General features: G+C 38.6%; 1 protein-coding gene across 1 annotated transcript in view; it reads right to left on the bottom strand.

The window, feature by feature from the left end:
- The window catches only part of obscnb (obscurin, cytoskeletal calmodulin and titin-interacting RhoGEF b), a 59523-nt gene that overhangs the window by 26335 nt on the left and 11106 nt on the right, over window positions 1-22082 (bottom strand). Inside the window, exons 9-41 of the mRNA XM_037682315.1 lie at window positions 21745-22020; window positions 21362-21643; window positions 20756-21031; window positions 19836-20111; window positions 19459-19740; window positions 18965-19246; window positions 17442-17717; window positions 17084-17356; window positions 16723-16989; window positions 16372-16641; window positions 16023-16289; window positions 15579-15845; window positions 15381-15493; window positions 15142-15295; window positions 14890-15051; window positions 14704-14808; window positions 13873-14139; window positions 13056-13325; window positions 12686-12952; window positions 12296-12562; window positions 11064-11330; window positions 10719-10988; window positions 9353-9622; window positions 8968-9234; window positions 8213-8479; window positions 7791-8057; window positions 7321-7587; window positions 6683-6949; window positions 6189-6455; window positions 5717-5983; window positions 5249-5515; window positions 4489-4563; window positions 1305-1397 (exon numbers count right to left, since the gene is read on the bottom strand). Coding sequence (XP_037538243.1) covers window positions 1305-1397; window positions 4489-4563; window positions 5249-5515; window positions 5717-5983; window positions 6189-6455; window positions 6683-6949; window positions 7321-7587; window positions 7791-8057; window positions 8213-8479; window positions 8968-9234; window positions 9353-9622; window positions 10719-10988; window positions 11064-11330; window positions 12296-12562; window positions 12686-12952; window positions 13056-13325; window positions 13873-14139; window positions 14704-14808; window positions 14890-15051; window positions 15142-15295; window positions 15381-15493; window positions 15579-15845; window positions 16023-16289; window positions 16372-16641; window positions 16723-16989; window positions 17084-17356; window positions 17442-17717; window positions 18965-19246; window positions 19459-19740; window positions 19836-20111; window positions 20756-21031; window positions 21362-21643; window positions 21745-22020 — 8010 coding nt within the window. The remainder of the gene's footprint in view (window positions 1-1304; window positions 1398-4488; window positions 4564-5248; window positions 5516-5716; window positions 5984-6188; window positions 6456-6682; window positions 6950-7320; window positions 7588-7790; window positions 8058-8212; window positions 8480-8967; window positions 9235-9352; window positions 9623-10718; window positions 10989-11063; window positions 11331-12295; window positions 12563-12685; window positions 12953-13055; window positions 13326-13872; window positions 14140-14703; window positions 14809-14889; window positions 15052-15141; window positions 15296-15380; window positions 15494-15578; window positions 15846-16022; window positions 16290-16371; window positions 16642-16722; window positions 16990-17083; window positions 17357-17441; window positions 17718-18964; window positions 19247-19458; window positions 19741-19835; window positions 20112-20755; window positions 21032-21361; window positions 21644-21744; window positions 22021-22082) is intronic.

Here is a 22082-nt window from a genome sequence, read left to right as displayed (position 1 = left end):
ATATAGGCCGGTGAAGACATTGAATTTTAAGGGAAAGTCATAGCATAGTCCAGAGAACCCCCCACCCCCCCAAGCCATTGTCCAGATAAGAGGTGTTATTTATCATCAGCTCGGTTGAGGTTCCGTCACATGTCCACGGCCTTGGGGAAGGGAGGGGTGGGGAGACAGACAAAGCATCTTAGTTTTTTCCGAAACATGCCAGGAGGAGTTGAGATAAGTCTGCCGTCAAGGCCACAGTTTTGGGTCAGGCAGAGCTCGTGAATTGCTGTTTCTGCCTTTTAAAGTCTTGCTGGTATATTCCTCTGATGGAAACTCCAAACAGCCGAATTGATTCCTTACTCCGAAAGTCGAGCTCACAGCTTCTCCAAGATTATTCCCACCTTCATGTGTGCTGCTAGAGAGCCAAGCTCACATTGCCAACGTTTCCCTTGAGCCACAGTTGTCCAAAAGTAATATCCCAGTTCCACTATATAAAAAGCTTAATGGCCATATAAATGTATCAGCATCAATCAAAGTTCATCAAAAAGTACAGGTTTACAAGAATACTAACTTTAAGCAAATACACAATGTTCTGCATTTCTGCATGAAATACATTTTCATACACATTATTGAAAGTGATGAACCATATGAGAACAAAAACATCTACATATGGCAGCAAACACAGAGAGCAATGAGGTGTACAATAAGAAAGTCGGATCTTTTTAAATAGATGGAATACATTCTTAAACGCCTTCAATAAACAGAAGATGGTCCACATTCACATTCACTGTTTAGTTGGGTTTTTTTTTTTTGGTTTGGTTTGGTTCTACAAAGTGCTAAAATGTATTCTTAATGATCCACTTGCACACTCAACACTTGCTGTTACAAAATATACACTGTTCTAAATTCTCAGTATATTTCCTCTACAATCATGCACAAAGGTATCAAAAGCAACTTGGGGTTTTATGTTTCATGCAAGATACTTGGACATGTTGAGATGCTGGGGATTGTAACACTAATTTTCCAATGCCAGACTTGCTTTGAGCAGTAAACAAAATAAAACCCCTCATTCACCTAGATGAGCTTTCTACTCAGAAGACAACAGCAGCCAGCTAAACCACATTCAGATAACCACAAATAATGACGACCTTACTACCGTATTGACTGACAAATACTTAATGTTTCCTCATGCTGAATCAAATAAACTGATCTTTTTACAGCAAGTACAGTGGGTGGAGAATTTCATTCCAAGCCTTAAATTATATGTTTACAGCACTGACAATTATATAGTATCCAACAAAACCCATGTAAACACATCACATTACCTTCAGCTCCCACTTTGAGTTCTGATGAACTTCTCTGAATCTCCCGTTCGAGTAGTTCCTCTTTATTAGCCCCAGTTTTTAATGAAGTCACAGCTATAACAATTGAACACAGAAACATGGGAAAGGAAAACAGCAACTTTATGCAATACTCATACACAATGCAGACACAGCTGAAAGGATAAGAAAAAAAAACCTGCACCAACAACCAGCCTTTGTGCAATAAAAAAGACACAGGGCATCAAAATCCATAAAAGCTGAAGCACGTCAAACGTGATGAAGATCATGCCTTTTACAGTAATACTCTAAACTGCAATTCAAGCAAAATTTCAAGCATACCAGGTGCTATGCCACTGTCCCCTGTCACTGAAGGATTATGAATAGTGTTTGTAGTTTTTGAGTTGAATGATTTCTGGACTGGAATTGAACATGGAATCTAAGTAAACCTTAATGTTTTTGGTGCAAGATATCCAAGTGGGTAGGAGTTACACTGTGTATAAGAACAGAAGTAGCTTTTTATTTTTCTTATTTGCGATGGCGCTGAGTGATGGATCCAGCCAGACAAGTGGAGGGAGTAATTTTATCCACCACCAGGCGCAATGGCAAAGCCAGTGGGTTGCCAATGGTGGCCTTGGTCACTATATACTAATCTTTGGCCAACCCACTAGCCACCATTTAAGGAAACTATAATTTTAGTCTATATCAAACTAGAAAGCAGAGCTTCCTTAAATAATAGGGGTGGCCATCTTTGATTTTAATGTGGCAACCCAATTTTTGAAAGAAACCACGCCTAGATGCAGCCATACACCAAAAAGGAAGTTGGCCCGTAGTTTTTTCCCCCACGTTATCTAGCTCACAAAGTTTACATATATATGGCAGTGGCCATCTTGGATTTTGACCTGACAGACCAATTTTTGAAAGGAATATGTCTTATACCTTAATGCAGCCACACACCAAAATGGAAGTCAGTATCTCATTTATTTTTCAAGTTGTGCTCGCAACATGCAAGAACAGACAGATGTATGGAGGATATTTCCAGTGCCACCTTTTTCTCCGCAGTGGAACAGATCACAGGTTGGTTTTCGAACTATCTCTCAGATTGGAGGCAATGTGTTCGACACAATTGTACTTTGTCGAGCTATTTAACAGTCACTAATGTTGTGCCACAAGGCTCAGTTTTAGGACCCACTCTTTTTACAATTTAAATAATGTAGGTCAAAACATTCCTGATGCCTCCTTGCATCTCTATGCCGATGATACAGTTGATTATTGTCGAGCTAATACAGTTTCCAAGGTTTTCCAGCTTCTAGTATGTATTTGACACCACTCAGTCTGACTTGTTCCATCTCAAACTGGTGCTAAATGCTGATAAAATAAGGGGATACTGGTTTCAAATAGAAAGCTGGTGCCAGCAGCTCTTCCCCCCCATCTCATCCATGCTTGGTTTTCCTATTGAGTTTGTAGATTCTTATAAATACTTTGTACTTGGAAATTTTAATTAATGCACATCGCTCTTTTAAGCCTCAAGTTGAAAGCTTGATAAAGAAATTGAAATTAAAACTGGGTTTATTTTTCAGAAATAGATTTTGCTTAACTTTGAATGTCAGGAAATGCCTTGTAGCTGCTACTTTCCTGCCAGCCATTGATTATGATGACACTATTTACATGAATGCCCCTGCCAGCTCCTTGCAGATGTTGGATGCTCTCTACCATGGGGCACCAAGGTTCATAACTGGTTGCAACTACCATACCCATCACTGTACTCTGTACTCATTGGTCAGTTGGCCATCATTTTCTACATGTAGGCTCTCACACTGGTTTATTTTAATCTATAAACCACTCCTTGGTCTGTTGCTTTCTTTTATCTACCAGAACATACAAAAAATCCAAAACATTACTGCCAACATTCCATATGGCAACAAAGTATTAAATGTTTTACACAAAAATGAGGAACAATGCATTAAAATGAAGTGAAAAACCATAGATTACAACAAAAAGGCCACCGACCATCACTATATATTTTAGCCCTTGAACATCCAAGACACGTCTGGACAGACACAAGCTAAACTGAACTGACATTGTACCACATATTTTCTAGTTTTACATCCATGTTTCCATTTAGTTTTAAGCTGAATATTGTATGTCTTTAGCATTGACAGATATCACAGTAGCCAACAAATACATGCAAACTTAACATCTTCATGTTCCATTTCAAGTTCTCCTGAACCTCTCTGAATCTGTTTGAGAAGCTGCTCTTTAAGTGCCTCAAGTAGCTGGCACTGTCAAAGCTATAATGATTGAAGACAATTTCAATTTCACACAAGAAAGCACCAACTGCATGAAGTCTCATCAAGAGAGAGACACAGCTAATGGGTTCAAACTTGCAAATGTTTAAGTTCACAAGATTTCCTTTTCATATTAAAAACACAAGCAACAAAATTGTGGCACAAACCAGGTATGTGAAACAGCGAGTTAGGCCAAAACTAAAATTCTGAGTGAACGTATATGCCTGGAAACAACAGGACACCTTATAATATTGCCAAACAAATGAGCAGACAAAAGAATAAAAAAAAAAACTTCTACTGTTTAATTTATCTCTTGCTGTTTCTGATTGGTTTTAGCAGTTACAGAAGAGTCACCCATTTTTACTGAAATCCAAGAGTACTAAAACATCTGAAAAAGAGGTGCAGTTGCAAACAGTAAAACTTTAGCTTCATTCAAAGTGTACCTTCCCATCAAACTACAGTTACAGCTGAAATAAACAACTTAAGAGACTCTCCTGTAGGCAATCAAACTCTAACTAAGAGGAAGTTTTTGTTTGTTTTGTTTGTTACTCATTAGTATGACATCTGAACACGAGGGATCATAAATTATATTTTTCGATGAACTGGCTATGAAGCATCCAGTGCAATGCAACAATGATGAGGAAGCTTACATGACAACTCTGCTAAAAGACAGCAAATTTGATACGAGAAAGCAAAAGCACTTAAATTTCAGCCAAAAAAATGTCAAATGTGCAGGTAATACAATTCCAAGAAATACATTCAATCTTAACTTGTGCAATCTGTCACAAACTGCATCGACAATGCGCAAGCACAGTTTAAAGGTCCACTGACAACATACAGGCCATTTTCTAAATGGATAAAATCAAGCTTAAAATCAACCTTACTGTCTTTTTTTTTCATACCTCCAGTTTTTTCTTTGGTCTCTTGCATCTTGGTTTCTGGTTTAGCAGCCGAAGGAGGAATGGATGGCTTCACAGCTGAGAGAAAATGTTTACAACCGAGACCACCATGAAAAATATGTTGTTGTTTTTGTTGTTATTTTATGAACAGAAAGCTAAATATCACCAAAACAATGTCAAGAACGATTATATGAAATGAAAATCATTGCAACGCAACTATCTGTTGTCCAGTCAGAATAAACAACTGCAAAAGATACGTAGACATCCAATGTTTATAGCCAACATTATAACGCAAGTACAAAACACAAAAAGAAGCAACAATAAGAAAGGGCCTCAAAAATGCCAAAGTTCAAAAATTCACATAACAGTGAAGCCCAAGCTGCTAAAACCAGAAAACGCCAAGTTCCACAAAAATGAACAGAAAAGTGATCCAAGTACAGATTTTCAACCTGTCATGCCACTAAGATATGACAAAGGTTTCTCAGTCAATATGGTGTGAGACACACAAAAACATATCCACGATAAAGCAAACGAAAACAAACACACCCCAAAAAACATTTAAGATGACGCGAGTGAAACAAAGACAAATGGAACAGTCCAGACAAAATCCAAGATCAACAGGACAAATTTAGGACAATTTATCAGTGAATGAAATACAGTAAATCTCAATTTATAAAGTATGTTGAATTCAACTGTAAAAAAATATATAGTGAGCGTCATGACAAAAAAGAGATGGGATTCAAATAATAATACATCATCCTACCCTTGATCTTGACGCTGGCTGTGGTCTTCTGTTCTCCACACACACAGCTGTAGTCTCCACTGTCTTCTGGTACCACTTTACTAATAAGGAGCTCATTCACAGTGGCCTTCTGCTTCATCTGGTACTTCTCACTGGACTTCAGGACTTGTGATCCTTTCTTCCACTCCACTGGAGCTCCAGGTTTGGAGAGCTCACAGCTCAGAATAATGTTGGCTCCCTCTTCAGCCTCCTGGCTGTTCAACTTTTGTTTAAAGGTCACTGGTTGGGCTGAGGGTTTATTAGGTGGTCCATTATGAATTTCATGTCATATAAAATAGACTAATCAAAATGAAGTATTTTTTTATCAAAAAAAAGATAAAATAATGGCCAGCTTTTCATACGGTGATAAAATGCAAACTTTTTAAATAAGCAAAAAATAAAAGTATACAAACACATCTTGTACAATTTCAAAAAAAATACCTCCCATACCCTTTATGTTTAGACTGGCTGTGGTCTTCTGCGCTCCACACACACAGCTGTAGTCTCCACTGTCTTCTGGCACCACTTTGGTAACATGGAGCTCATTCACAGAGGCCTTCTGCTTCATCTGGTACTTCTCACTGGACTTCAGGATCTGTGTTCCTTTCTTCCACTCCACTGGAGCTCCAGGTTTGGAGAGCTCACAGCTCAGTGTAATGTTGGCTCCCTCTTCAGCATCCTGACTTACCAGTTTTTGTTTGAAGGTCACTGGTTGGGCTGAGTGTTAAAAAGTTGCTAATCAGTGAATGGCATTTAGTATGAAAGCAAACAACAAAAACAACACAACTGAAGACAAGACAAACACTGACAGTTTGTATTCTAATTTGACAGCCAAAAAGTTCAGCATAAAGTCTTAAAAACATACATACAATAAATTATAACAAAAAAAAATAATGTGCCACTTGTAAAATCCCCCTCCTACCCTTTATGTTTAGGCTGGCTGTGGTTTTCTGCTCTCCACACACACAGCTGTAATCTCCACTGTCTTCTGGAAGCACTTTGCTAATGTGGAGCTCATTCACAGAGGCCTTCTGCTTCATCTGGTACTTCTCACTGGACTTCAAGACTAGTGATCCCTTCTTCCACTCCACAGGGACTCCAGGTTTGGAGAGCTCACAGCTCAGAATGATGTTGGCCCCCTCATCAGCATCCTGACTGACCAGCTTCTGTTTGAAGGTCACTGGTTGGGCTGAATATTTATTAGTTGGTTAGGAACCAGCAGCATGCAAAGACATCAAATGACTGACTTCACATAGCATGGGTAAAACAAAACAAACAAAAAAAAACAAACTACAAAATAACAAACACTGAAAAGTTGCAATTACAGGAAGAGCTAAAAATAAAATTAATACAACTGAAAAGGTGCTTGAATCTTTTCCCAAATCACAGCAGGCTGTTTAAAACTCCTCCTCCTACCCTTTATGTTCAGGCTGGCTGTGGTCTTCTGTTCTCCACACACACAGCTGTAGTCTCCACTGTCTTCTGGCACCACTTTACTAATGTGGAGCTCATTCACAGAGGCCTTCTGCTTCATCTGGTACTTCTCACTGGACTTCAGGACTTCTGTTCCTTTCTTCCACTCCACTGGAACTCCAGGTTTGGAGAGCTCACAGCTCAGAATAATGTTGGCTCCCTCTTCAGCCTCCTGACCCGCCAGCGTTTGCTTGAATGTTACTGGTTGGGCTGAGCATTATTAACGTGGTAATTAGTTAATAAAATGTAAAACATTTAATATGATAAACAAAATAAAAGACTTTTCAGATGAAAGCAAAACACGACACACTGACTGTTCAAAACCTCTGATGCCAGCTACACGGTGCAACATAAAGGCTTAAAAATGTAAACACTGTATATACTCTGTCAAATAAAAAAACAACAACAAAGTCATAACATGTACATGTAATATAAAAATAAGCAAACCAACATATAACATAAAACAAGACAAACACTGATGTTTTTGCAAGCTTTGATAAATGCAGACTTTGCAGCATAAAGGCATAAATGCTTAGAATGTGAATTTGAAAAGCCTTTTATATAAAAATATCTCCTCCTACCCTTTATGTTTAGGCTGGCTGTGGTCTTCTGTTCTCCACACACACAGCTGTAGTCTCCACTGTCTTCTGGCACCACTTTGGTAACATGGAGCTCATTCACAGAGGCCTTCTGCTTCATCTGGTACTTCTCACTGGACTTCAGGATCTGTGTTCCTTTCTTCCACTCCACTGGAGCTCCAGGTTTGGAGAGCTCACAGCTCAGTGTAATGTTGGCTCCCTCTTCAGCCTCCTGACTTACCAGTTTTTGTTTGAAGGTCACTGGTTGGGCTGAGTGTTAAAAAGTTGCTAATCAGTGAATGGCATTTAGTATGAAAGCAAACAACAAAAACAACACAACTGAAGACAAGACAAGACAAACACTGTCAGTTTGTATTCTTATAGCCAAACAGTTCAACATAAAGTCTTAAAAATGTCCTTACAATAAACAACAACAGAAAATGGATGTGCTACTTGTAAAATCCCCCTCCTACCCTTTATGTTCAGGCTGGCTGTGGTCTTCTGCTCTCCACACACACAGCTGTAGTCTCCACTGTCTTCTGGCACCACTTTACTAATGTGGAGCTCATTCACAGAGGCCTTCTGCTTCATCTGGTACTTCTCACTGGACTTCAGGACTTGTGATCCTTTCTTCCACTCCACAGGGACTCCAGGTTTGGAGAGCTCACAGCTCAGTACAGTGCTCGCTCCCTCTTCAGCGTCCTGGTTCTTCAACTTTTGTCCAAACGTTGGTGGCAATGCTGCATCAACAAGTTTATTTTTACGTGTCAAAATTAGCCAAAATAAAAGATTTTCCAAAAGTCTTTCAAGTTAAATAATCCAAATCATAGGCTTGTAGAAAATGCAATGTGATTTTTTTGAAAACTTGGATAAAAATGACAATATTGATCCATACCATTAACTTTCAAGGTAGCAGATGTCTTCTGGTCCCCACACATGCAACAATATTCTCCACCATCTTCAACGTTCAGATTAAATATCTGAAGTGTACAGGAGGTGTGTTTTTGTTTCACGTCATATTTGTCTCCTGGTTGGAGATTCTCGAAGCCTTTCATCCACTGGACTTGGGCTGCAGGTCTTGAAACTTCACAGCAAAGTGTCACTGTCTCCCCTTCATTTCTGGTCTGGTTTTTGAGCTTTTCGCTGAAGCTGGCTGGCAGGACTAAAGTCAAGTAAACATTGACTTGATTATATGAAACAAGCTGTTGATTTTGTCTTGGTTGCAAAGATAACAATGAGACATTAGTGATGAAAGTGATGAGTAAATTAACATGTTCCAGTTGGATGGCAATAGCTCTGGAAACCCAAATAAAACCCATTTGGCTGATTTTCTTCTTGTTAAAAGTTTCTCTCAAACAGGTCATCTTGGCTCTGTGATTACAACACAGAGCATTTTGTTTTCAAATGTGTAAAGAAAAGGCACGTGGCTGCAGACCTCTGAAATCTTACGTTGTCCAAATGTTGTTGTTCAGTTTCTGCTTGCACAAACTAATTCGCACATATCCAAAGATGAACAAAATGCACTGAGCAAAACAACAAATCACTCAATTTATAAAAATAATACACAAAACAAGCACAAAACATACTAAATTAACATGTATAGATAAAAGTAAACTTGCAATTTTCAGTTTCGTCCTCACACATTCTCACCTTTAATGGTCACCTTCGCCATGCTTTTGGCAGTACCCACATCACATGTGTAGATATCAGTATCTTTCTCCTCCAGGTGTTTGATGGTAAGAGTTAAGACCCTTTCCTTCTGAGATATCTCATAACGTCCTCCAGCCTTGAGCTCCGTGTGGCCTTTCAGCCATGCCACTGTGGATGGGGTTTGTGCTGTTTCGCACTGTAATGTCACAGAGCTCTTCTCATCTGCTTGAACATCCTCAAGCTCTTTGGAAAATTTATGGATTGGTTCTGACAGAAAGGCAATCAAGATCATGTTACATCTTACACAAGTCTACTAGATGCTCAAAGGTTGTCAAAAATTCAAGTTATAGATAAATGGAAGTACATTTTCAATGATCGTTCTTACCTTTTATTTCTAGCGTGGCTTTAGTGGTTGCACCTCCAATAACCTCACAACTGTACTCTCCAGAGTCTTCAGCAGACACATTATGAATATTCAGCTTCATGACCTTGTCTTGCTGACTGATCTCATACTTCTGGCTTTTCTTGATGGCTCTGCCATCCTTGGCCCACTTCACAGTAGATCTAGACTGTGTCACCTCACAGGTGAAAACAGCATTTTCACCTTGAACTGCAGAAATATGTTGAAGTCCTTTTGATAACGATGAAGCTTTTCCTAAGAGAAAGGAAAATCAAACATTTAATTGCAGACTTTTGTTTTTGACCTCAAGGCCTCTTGACTAATACTGGGGACCAGTGAGAGACGTCACATTCACACTTTGCCTCTAAGCATTAAGAGTATCTGGAAAAAAACTTCCACACACAGCAAAGAAAAACTCAAGCTACAAACTCAGACTTATGATACATGAAATCACAGGACAACATAAATTAGCAATGCAGCAAGAAGCAAAAAACTATGTTAGGATAATTTAATATTATCCTTGTAATAGCTCTTTAAATAAATATGCCAAACAGGAGAGGTAGAAAATGTTCTTAATCCCAGGTTTAATCTTGCAAGATGGACCAGAGGTTGAAATACAAGCAGGCAAGATGTTTGACGCTTCGTCTCCATGTCTGTTCACCGAGAGCCTAAAAAGGTGTCTTTTTATAATCGATATCAGTCAAAGGCAAAGCAGACGACTCCTTGCTTATTCGGGTGAAAGGCTCCATGCTTATGCAGCACTCTGATCCAGACAAAAACAACTCTTTAACACACACATGGTAATACGAGTTATAACATTTGACTTTAGTAAGTGAAAAACATCTGTGACCTTTCACATCTCTATCATTATACATTGCTGAATAATGTAAAAATGTGAGAAATCAATGGCAGAATAATGTCAGCTCCTTTTAAGTCAGATATTTAGATCTCAGGTCTCTCTTGTAAATGAGTCCCCAAGGCTCAATGGGATTAACCTGTATAAATACAGGTTGAATGAATATTAGCAACAGACATAGTTTATAGTCCAGTCATTTGTGTTTGTTTTAAAGCCCTTAAACTAAATGCTCAATTTTTAAGTTAATACAATTCATCATGTGAATTGTTTTATATATGCAAGGTTTATTATGCAGTAAAGTTCTGTGTCAGAAAAAAGTTAATCTAAAATTAATAACGGTGACTCTGCATCTATTCAATATGTTGAATTTAAATTGAATTTGTTACAAAAAGCCCTGATGTCCAATTGAACCAACAGTGCATTACTTACCAAACAAATAGAAGAGAATGACATTCATAAATGCACAAGACATTCAAATGTTAATTTATGGCTTACCTTCAACTTTTAATGTTGTTTTGGAGCACAGATCTTTAAGGCTGAAGACCACCTCCCCTGCATCAGCCGGGGTGACATCCTTTATTGTCAGCAAGTACTTGCGTCCTTGACTTGAGATCTTAATACGGCCTCCATTTCTAATAATTTGGCCATTTACAGTCCATGAGCACTCATCTGTGCTCTCACGAGACAGAACGCACTCGAAGCTGCATGTGTCTCCTTCATTAACTTCAGCCGATTTTAGCCATTTTGTGATAGCAATACCAATTTCTGCAACAAAAATCAAGAGAATTGTTGATCTGTGTGTATAACAATCCACTTTTTTTATAATGTAAAAATACATACCTCTTACAGTGACCTTTGACTTTGACACTTCTGTGCCAAGATCACAGCTGTACTCTCCAGCATCCTCTTTGGTGACATCCTTGATGATCAGTCCCAAAGACTTGCCGGTATGCAGGAGTTCATACTTTGTTCCAGCTTTTAGGACTTTACCATCTTTTCTCCAAATCGGAGACACCCTTGGCTTGGATGCCTCACATGCCAAAGTTATCATGCCCTTCTCCTCTCCAATGACATCATCAAGTGACTTGAGGAACACTGCACGTTTCTCTGCAAGACAGATGAGAAAGGTAAGGTTGACTGAGCATGATGACATATTCTTATCTGTGAGTTCAGCTTAAATAAAAACATTTATGTTCAAACTAAAAACATGATTAGGTGTGACTTTTAGCAGCAAATTATTTCAACCATAGATATTTAGTCCCATCATCAAATTAAAAGCGTACCAATAGGCCTGTCACAATAACACATTTTGCTGGGTGATTAACTGTCTCAGAAATCTTTGTGATAAATGATAATATTGTTTGAAATTTGACAATAATTAGTAATTAATGTCAAATTTAAGAATAAATGATGGTTAATTTTTGTGTAGTGCCTTTTTTGACCACTGGATGGCAGTATAAGACTGTCTGAACTCAAGGATGAATAGTAAGGTTAGCGAGTAGCGTGTCTCTTTAAGAAAAATGGGAGGGAGGCCCCATGACGTGACATGGGCTGTCTCTCTTTCCTGTTTTTCGGTTCTCAAAATGGCAGATGCTCAGTGTGGTTTGAGCTCTTTAGCATAGCATTTTTCACACAAAGCTTTTAATAAAAATAAAAAAAATCAGTAAACAAATTCTCAGCTTCTTTTTGTAGAGAAAAACAACTTTTAGACGAAGGCACTGGTTTCAACCATGAATTCTGGAGCTTTGACAAGATGGAGGATCTTTCCCGAGGTCAGCATGTTAGCTTAGCTTCTCAACTTAGCTTTTTAGCTTAGCTGCTTAACGATCCAAAAACTTGATTTTGGATGGTTAAAACAGATTTTAAAGAGAAAAGAGAAAGGGAGGGGTCTGTAAAGAGTACTGGAGTTGAGCCTTTTGTCATCCAGCGTCCAGTAGAAAGAGAGAGACATGAAGAAACGAAGCGGATAAATGAAAATGAAGTCGATAATTTTCATTTATCGTACGATTAACTCATTTATTGTTTATCACGACAGGCCTACGTACTAAAAAACAGTGAAAAACATTCCTCACCTTTAACCTTGAGTGTAGCAGTCTCTTTTACTTTGCGAACTTGAAACTTGATGGTTCCCCCATCTTGGGGAGCTAAATTTTTCAGAGTGAGCTTGTGGACCTTTCCTTCATGAGTTATGGTGTTAACTTCGTTCGTGAAGAGCACCTTGTCATTCAGAAGCCACTGTGCCTCTTCATCTGCATAGTTAATCTCACATGTGAAGATTGCATCGTTGTCTTCATCAACTTCCGTGTCAACAAGGTGCTTGGTGATCTTAATTTCACGAACTAAGTAGAAACAATGCAGCCGTGTAAATTTGAAGTAGATGCTGACTTAGGTGATGGTTTATTCTTACATTGTTATAATGTAATGTTTTCAAATTTAGTGGTAATAAAAACTACATATTGTACCTTCAACAGTAAGGGTGCCTTTGGTCTCAGCTGGTCCTGACTGACAGCAATATTCTCCACTGTCCTCCTCAGTCAACTTTTGAATTGTAATCTGGGCCTTTGTAGCATCTTGCTTCATGCTGTACTTGTCCGATGCTTTCAGAAGTGCCTGACCTTTGAACCAATTAACCTCTTTGGGTGCTGCAGAAAATTTGCAGGTGAGTATTGCAGAGCTTTTCTCCTTCGCTTTAACATCTTTGATAGGCTCTGCAATCTCAAGTGGACGCTCTAAATATACAGAAGAGTATATGATTAGGCACAGTGGCATTATACAACAAAATCCATTATAAAACTATTCTTTCACGTAAACATGCCATTTAGAAACATTCACCTTTAACAGTGAGCTGAGCTAAGGATTTGCTCTTCCCAGCAGTAAACTGCACAGGTCCTGTCATTGAAGCTTTGGTCTTTTTGAAAGTGAGACGATGCAGGGTGCCTTCTTTCTCCATCTCAACATCAGCACCCTCTTGCACAGCAACTCCATTTAAAGTCCACACAGGAGGTTTTACCAGCTCCATACTGATTTCAACTTCAAAAACAGCTGCGAAGGGCTCTGTCACCTCTAGTGAAGCGAGTTCTCGAACAATGCTTATGGACTGCTCTGTAGGGACCACAAAATAATCCAAGTTTAGTGGAGGTCAATATCAAGATTTCATAATAAAAGTAATAATGTTTAAATTATTAGTTTAACCTTTAAAACACAAACCAAATTGCAAAAAGTACTCAATACTTTATTGATGTTTTATGTGTACTGGCACAAAAAAATATATATGAAAAAATTGTTCATGAGTGAGTGTCCTTGTGTTTTTACTAATTAGACATTAATTTAAAAAAAATATATATAAGTTTAATACACATTATTAATTTTAAAAACTATTCACATTCACTATTCACATATAGGAGCAATTTAGCTTTATTGTTTAGTATTTGAGACTAAAACGTTGATTTATTTTAGTAATTTAGCGCTTGTTACAAAGAGAACATGAAACAAATCGTTACATTACAAAATATCCCATTAGTAAATTTGTTTTTCACATCAAAAACCAAACAAGTGCTTCATTGATTAGCAGTCTGATGGCTCATTGTAAAATACTGTACTGATTTACATGAACACTGGGGCTTACGACCATCATCTTCCACTGTATTACCTTCCACAAGGAGTTTACATGAAGTCTTGTCATCAGCAGCGTCGCAGGTATATGTGTCTTCATCGCCACCGTCCACATCATTGATGGTGAGCTTTCGGTACACATCTTCACTTTTAATCTCGTATTTTTTACTTGGTTTGATCTCCATCTTGTTTTTGAACCATTTCACGTTTGCACTGGCACGTGAAACTTGGCATTCAAGATGAGCACGGTGCTTGTACATTGCTATCTTATCCCTGAGTTTCTTCACAAACTTGACAGGCAGCTCTACAGTAACAACAACACAGAGTGAATAAAAACCCAATAAATTCTGCAGCTAATAACAATAAGATCTACTAATGCAGCATAGGCCAGGCTTTCTCTATTTTGCAATTACACCATAAATCCCAAGCAAATAAAGTTAAAATGTTGTGAAACTAAATGTTCCAAATGAATATTCAAGCTAAATAAGTATGATCCTTAACTCTAAGTTTACTTGTCTTTAAGATGTGATTAATCTGCCATCAGGCTTCAATGAGAAACAAAGTCACAGCAAGACAATTTGATTTTCCATCATACCATACCCAATGGAGTCAGAAAAATGCAAAATAAAAAAAAATAAAATTCCAGTGTAAGACCAGATTTAAAATGTCCAGGTTGCATTGACTATTTGCAACATTTCCTATCCTGATGCATGCTCAATAATTTGCAACATTCTAATGAATTTGATGCTAATCCATGTGCAAATCCATTCAACATAAGAACATGATAGTTACTAATTCCACTCCATGCAGCAAAGCATACAGTATAAATGTGATGTAATTTTCAGAACATGGTAGAAAAACTGCTCACCTTTCACTTTAAGTTTTGCAGCTGAAGAAGCTTTCTCTGCTGTAAATTTAATCTCACCCATATCTTCAGGAGTAACAGATTTAAACAGCAGTACAAATGTTCTGCCTGAAATGTCATAAAGTTTGTAAAGAAAAAAGAAAGACTTGCAAATCAAAACAAAAGTGTTCCTTTAATCAAGAGTCTTACCCTCCTGTCTCATCTTGATGTTCTCGTTGACTTTAAGTTTAGTGCTTCCTTTGTACCAGTGACAATCCACGTCGTCATGTGAGATTTCACAAACAAATGAAGCACTCTCCTTCTCCATCACCTCGACATCCTCCAGCTTCTTAATGATCTTGATATCTCTGGCTGCAGCAACAACATTAAGACTACATTTGATTTCAACAGCTTCACGGACGGACACTGACTTCTTCGTTTTGTTTGTAACAAAATAATTACCTTGAACAATGAGCTTAGCCGAGGTGTTATCATCAGTAGTGCGACAGACGTAAGTGCCTCCGTCTTCAGGTGTGCATTTATGAATAACTAAAGTCCGCTTACGGCCCAAGGAATGAACGCCAAAGTTTTTTCCTGGCTTCAGTTCAACATCACCCTGCAGGGTATATGAAAATGTTATGCATGTACTATACATGTTTCATAATAGTTTGCTAGTCTTGATTAAAACAGTATGTTTTTACCTTGAACCATTTCACTTCTGCATTTGTTCTAGACACCTCACATTCTAAAGTAACCTTCTCCTTCTCAGGAACACTGATGTCCATCATGGGTTTGGAGATCATAGCAGGAGGTTCTGTAAAAGCAACATATTTTACTCCAAATGTGACTGATTGTGGCCAGTCCAGACCCCAAAAGGACAAAGCAGCAGCAGAATGTACCGGTTACTATCAGTTTGGCTGACGTATGGACTCCCTCTGCTTGGAAAGAAATCAATCCAGCATCTTCCTTCTTGAGATTGGACAGTGTCAGGTCGTGCTTCTTTCCCAGGGTTGTGATGCGGCAGTTTGACCCAGACTTCAACTTGGCCCCGTCTCTGGTCCATGAGCCTTCAACATCCGCCTGACTGAGCTCTACCTCAAAGGTAACCGTTTCTGTTTCGTGTGCTTTAGTTTCTTTTAGACCTTTTATTACCTGGATCTTTTTCACTAAAAGGGAGAGATAAAAAGTTAGGAATTGCCACGCAAGAGAAAAATGGAAGTGCTATGATCTACACTATAAAACAATCCAGACACATATGTATCTGTAGCTGACTGGTATGTTGTAACAACCAAAATGCACATTTTATTCTGTCTTTTTAAAATGAGAAATGTGTATAGTCTTACTCTCAACAGTGAGCTTGGCCTGTGTCTTGTCATCAAGAGTCTCACAAGAATATAGTCCACGATCAGCATAAGTTACTCTCTTGAACACCAGAGTTTGCTTTGCTCCGTCCACTCGTATTTCTATGTCTCCTGCAGGCTGCAGCACCACGCTGTTTTTCATCCACTTGACTTCATTCGAAGCCTTACTGAGCTCCACTTGCAGTTTCACCTCACTGTTCTCCTCAACTGTCAGGTTTTCCAGCTTTTTCTTAAAAATCACAGGCACGCCTAAAAGGGATACACAGAATTAAAAAAGTTTTGGAAGCTGCAGCTTTAACATATATTTCAACATTTTTTTTTTAATTCTTACATTGAATTTGCAGGGCAGCTTTGCAGCTTTTGCCTTCTGCATCAACACTTATCTCTCCAGCATCTTTCTGTGTGACCGAGGTGATTGTAAGCGAGAAACTTCCACCTCCGTGCTCAGTTTTGTACTTGGGCCCAACGGTGATGGGTATACTGTTGTGGAACCACTTTACGCTGACATCAGCTGGGGTGACAGCACACTTGAAAATGGCGTCTTTACCTTCCATTGCAGCTACATTGTTTAATTTGGTGGTCAACCGTACAAGTCTTGGTGCTGAAAGAAACAAAAGTTTATATTAAAGTAAATTTAAAGTGTTAAACTATCTTTTTTTAAACTTTTCAATTAGTCATTTACCTTTTGTGGTTAGTTTAGCAGATGTCTTGTCATTTTTACATACACAGCTGTATTCTCCTTCATCTTCCTTTGTCACGCCTGTTACAGTAAGAACACGTTTAGCACCATCTGCTTTGACACAGTGCCTGTTTCCAGGTTTAATCTCACGCCCATCATGATGCCAGACAACTTCCCCCGAGGCCTGATTTAGCTCACAAATCAGGCAGAGTGTTCCTCCCAACTCCACTGCGGCTGATTTCAAAGGAACAACAAACTTCAAAGCTGACTCTGAAATGACAAAACGAGTTCCACGTCAAAACCAAATCAAACATTTGCAAACGTTCAGGCAAAAATAAAATGCATTGGCTATTCCATGAGCTACCTTTAACTTGAACTTTGAACTCCATTTTGTCATCTGGAGTTTGACAGGAGTATGTTCCACCGTCCTTGGTCTCTGCAGATTTCACTATCAGAGTATGAGAAAGGCCATCTGTTTTCATTTCATACTTGCTGCTTTCCTTCAGCTCAACACCGTCTCTCCACCACTTGACATTACCACTCTTTGTGGTCAGCTCACTGGTTAAAACTATGTTTTCACTTGCTTCAACAATAAATGTGTCTTTGACAGTCTTCTTCTTGAACTTAATGGCTACATCTTCAGAGAGGGATTTTTATTAACTGCCTTGTACAAAAAATAATAATTCCACTTAAAAATCAAACATATTAAAATACAAGTTTACCTGTTGGCTGTGGTTTAGTGGCTAGTTTCTCACTTCCAGCTTCACAAGTGTATTCTCCAGCAACCTTCTTCTCCATTTTCTCTATCACCACTTCATGAACCTTGCCCATTGACTCCATTTGGGCTGCCTTGCTGGAAGTCAGAAGCTTTTCATCTTTGTACGACTTCACCTCTGTTTTTGATTCTGAAACCTCTGAACTCAGAGTGGCTTTCTGATATTGAGAAGCTTTTCCTTCTCTCTGGACTGATTCCTTGTTAGAGAGGCTTGAGAAAGGTTCTGAAAAACAGATAAAAAAAATGACAAAACATTTCAGTAAACTATTCAATTCAATTAACTTTGTTTATATAGCACCAAGTCACAACAGAAGTCATCTCAGGGCACTGAACAGAAACATTTATTTATAAAAAAATAATAATTAAACAGAAACATTCATAAGTTAACACTATTTATCTGAGGAGCAGACTGCTTTGAATTTAACTCCATCACAGAACTCTCATCTGGAGCAAACATGAAGGCAGCAGTGGAAAGGAAAACTCCCTTTTAAAAGGAAGTAACCTTTAGCAGAACCAGGCTCAGGACAAGTGGCCATCTGCTTCGACCGGATGGGTTTGGTAGGAACAGATACACAATGGCAGGTAACAGATACACAATGGCAGGTCAAGAATCGCATGTTAAGATAGAAATAGTATCAGATGAAAACTATTAAATTTTAGCAAATCATTTAAGGACATGAGGTCAATTTGTCCTCCACTAGTCTAAGCCTATCGCAGCATAACAAGCCAACCCTAATTACAGGATTTATCAAAAAGGAAAGTCTTAAGCCCAGTCTTAAAACTGGACGATGTGTCAGCCTCACGGACAGAAACTGGGAGGTGGTTCCACAAGAGAGGAGCCTGATAACTGAAATATCTTCCTCCCATTCTGCTTTTGAAAACTCCTGGAACCACAAGAAAACCTGCAGTCTGAGAGTGAAGTGCTCTGTTGGGAAAATATGGAACAATAAGATCTCAAATATAAGATGGAGCTAGGTTGTTGAGAGCTTTGTAGGTTAGAAGTAGGATTTTGAATTCAATTCTGGACTTGACAAGGAGCCAGTGGAGAGAAACTAAAACTGGACAGATATGATCTCTCCCACTAACTCCAGTTCATGGCAGCAGCATTTTGGATCAACTGAAGACTTTTTAAAGAAGTATTTGGACACCCAGATAACAAACCATTGCAATAGTCCAGTATAAATGTGACAAATGCATGAACCAGTTTTTCTGCATCATTTTTAGATAAGATGTTTCTAATTGTAGTGATATTACGCAGGTGGAAGAAGGCGGTTCTAGTAACGTTTTTAATGTGGGGGATGAAAGACATGTCCTGATCAGAAATAACACCAAAAAAAGAATCATAGCAGTGACCAGATTTCCTAGTTAAACTCAAATAATGGCAAATATGAGAAAAATAACAGTATAACACAACAGTTTCAGTGTATTTGTATACTGTGGAAAATAAAAGCAGTATCTTCTCCTTCCTACCTTCCACCTGTATCTTAAAGGCCAGCTTCTCAGACTCAGCCTCACAGATGTATTCTCCAGCATCTTTCTTTTCCACACTTTCTATCAGCAGCTGGCGGCTCTTGCCCTTTGACTCTGTATGTATTGTCTTGCTGGATGTCAGCAGCTTGCCATCCTTGTACCATTTCACCCCTGTCTTTGCATCAGCAACCTCACAACTCAGGATGGCTTTCTGGGATAGATGGGCTTTTACATCTGTGTGAATAGACTCTTTGTTGTGGAAGGCAGACTTGATCTGGATCTCTGCAGAAGTAAAGAAAGAACAGGTAAGGAAACTATTTCACCATTGTACTATTTTACAGAAGCATGTTAAAATGCAGAATATAGCATTTAAAATGTACCAAATATCATGTAATTTGTTTGAGCTTTTCCATATTAAAATTTGATGCTAAATGAAATCATCAATGAGAGTTATTGTAAATGTTTTTGGTTTAACAGATAGCATTTCCCTTTACCTTCAACATGTAACTTAAAGGCCAGCTTCTCAGATCCAGCCTCACAGATGTACTGTCCAGCATCCTTCTTCTCAACACTTTCTATTACCAGTTGGCGACTCTTGCCTTTAGAATCAGTGTGGACTGATTTGCTGGATGTCAGCAGCTTGCCATCCTTGTACCATTTCACCACTGTCTTGGCATCAACAACCTCGCAGCTCAGAGTAGCTTTCTGGAATAGTGAGGCTTTCACCTCCCTTTGAACCGACTCCTTTTTGACGAAGGCAGACTGAATGTGTGTGTCTGTATGAATAAAAGATTTTTAATGCCAGCACAGTCCCAGTTGAGTGAACCATTCAAGAGAAAAATAAACAGGCCAATTTAATCATTGATCCTACCTGACACCTGAAGTTTGAAGCTCAGCTTGTCAGTCCCAGCCTCACAAGTATATTCTCCAGCATCCTTCTTCTCCAGATTATCTATCACCAGCTGCCGACTTTTACCAATCGATTCTGCGTGTATTGTTTTACCATATGTGAGGAGCTTTCCATCTTTGTACCATTTCACCTCTGTCTTGGAATCAGAAACTTCACAGCTAAGAGTGGCTTTCTGGGACACAGTGGCTTTCACCTCATTCTGAACAGTCTCTTTGTTGGAGAAGACTGACTGGGCCTCTGATGAATGAGTCATAACAGAGAACATTTCAGACACTTCTTATATAAAGTAGGGATGCACGATATTGGATTTTTGGCTGATATCCAATATGCCAATATATTAAAACTTATTTGGCTGATAACCAATACAAATACTGATTTTTTTTCTCCTAGACCTACTTAGAGAGACTACATAGCTTTCTCTGCTGTGGAATTAAAATACTACATTATTCTGCATGGTCTTTGTCAGTTTGGCCTGCTACCAAATGCAGATGCCAAAAAGAGGGCTGAAAATGATGTAACACTTCAACTTGGATTATGTTTAATGTCAAATTTATTCATGACATTTACTCTCTCTAACACAATGACAACACTCGAACAGTGCAAATTTGTAAATGTTCACGAATCTAAACTCAACCTGTTCACAAGCGACAAGTGAAAAGTGCATAAGTAGTAGTGCATTAATAGATATATTTGACAGTTTCTTAAATTAAAAATTAACTTAAAACAGAAGCCTTTTATATTGGTGAGTTATTTTGATGGAATGGCCGATGTCCGATATTTAACTATCGCTAATATCGGCTGATACCTATACCATGCCGATAATATTGTGCATCCCTAATATAAAGTTAAAAATATCAAATAATAAAACACAACACTCTTACCTGCCACGTGGATTTTAAAAGCCAGCTTCTCAGATCCGGCCTCGCAGATGTAATCCCCACCATCTTTCCTCTCCACACTTTCAATCACCAGCTGGCGACTCTTGCCTTTTGATTCAGCATGGATTGTTTTGCTGGATGTCAGAAGCTTACCGTCTTTGTACCATTTTGTCTCAGTCTTGGTGTCAGCTACCTCACAGCTCAAGACAGCTCTCTGGGAGAGAGTAACTTTCACTTCCCTCTGAACAAACTCTTTGTTGCAGAAAGCTGACTGAGCCTCTGAAAAGAAAGTCGATGACAAATGCACAACTGGTATGAGCACTGTTTCGAATCCCTGATGACCAACAGACAGACAATATGATCATAGCTCTAAAGGTATTCAGGAGTTTGCAAGAAAAAAAAAAGTGTAAATATTATGTTTTTCTCCCAATCATCGAGATTTTTACATGAAGGATTTCTCTTACACCTTGTTACAACCCTTTTCTGAACAGGCTTGTAAAAGTCCAAATATGTTTGAGAATATTATCTGAACTTTTACTGCCAAGTGTCTTCAACCAGAAACTTACAAGCAGGCATAACATTTTAAATTAACCAATCAAGCAGCCTTACCGGACACAAATATCTTGAAGAGCAGCTTGTCTCCTCCAGCCTCACACGTGTACTCTCCAGCATCACTCTTCTCCACCTTTTCAATCACCAGCTGACGAGTAGTGCCCTTCGCCTCTGAGTATATCGTCCTACTGGACTCCAACAACTTCCCATCTTTATACCATTTCACCTCTGTTTTGCTGTCAGATACATCACAGCTAAGACTTGCTTTATGGGAAAGGATAGCTTTGACCTCTTTTTGAACTGACTCTTTGTTGGAGAAAGCAGCAACTGCTTGGGTTTCTAAAAAATAATAATGGTCAAAGTTTATTAAAATTTTACAACAGCTATGTAACTAAGAATTTAACTTCTATTGTCTGCTAAATATTACCATACAGTCTTACCTTTTATCTTGACATGGAATGTGACTTTATCACCTGCTGTCTCACAGGAATAATATCCTTCATCACTTTTCTTGGCACTCTTTATGATGAGTTTCCTTTGAGTCCCTTTGGAGATAATAGTGGTTCTTTGGTCCTCATTGATCTCCACTTTATCTTTTTTCCACACGACGACAGCGCTCGCTAGAGACACCTCACTGCTCAGCTCAAGATCCCCTTTAAGAGACAATGATAATCCCATAGGACCTCTGGCTTTATTTAAAAATTTGGCAGGTTCATCTAAAGAAAAAAGAAGAAAGAAAAGGAAGACCAGTATATACATTTTTTTATCATTGTGAAAG

This window comes from Nematolebias whitei, chromosome 9 (assembly GCF_014905685.2).
Source record: "Nematolebias whitei isolate Nwh7 chromosome 9, NemWhi1, whole genome shotgun sequence".
Taxonomy (NCBI): domain Eukaryota; kingdom Metazoa; phylum Chordata; class Actinopteri; order Cyprinodontiformes; family Rivulidae; genus Nematolebias; species Nematolebias whitei.
Note: the sequence above shows the minus strand (reverse complement) of the source record. Positions and strands in the feature narration are given on the sequence as shown.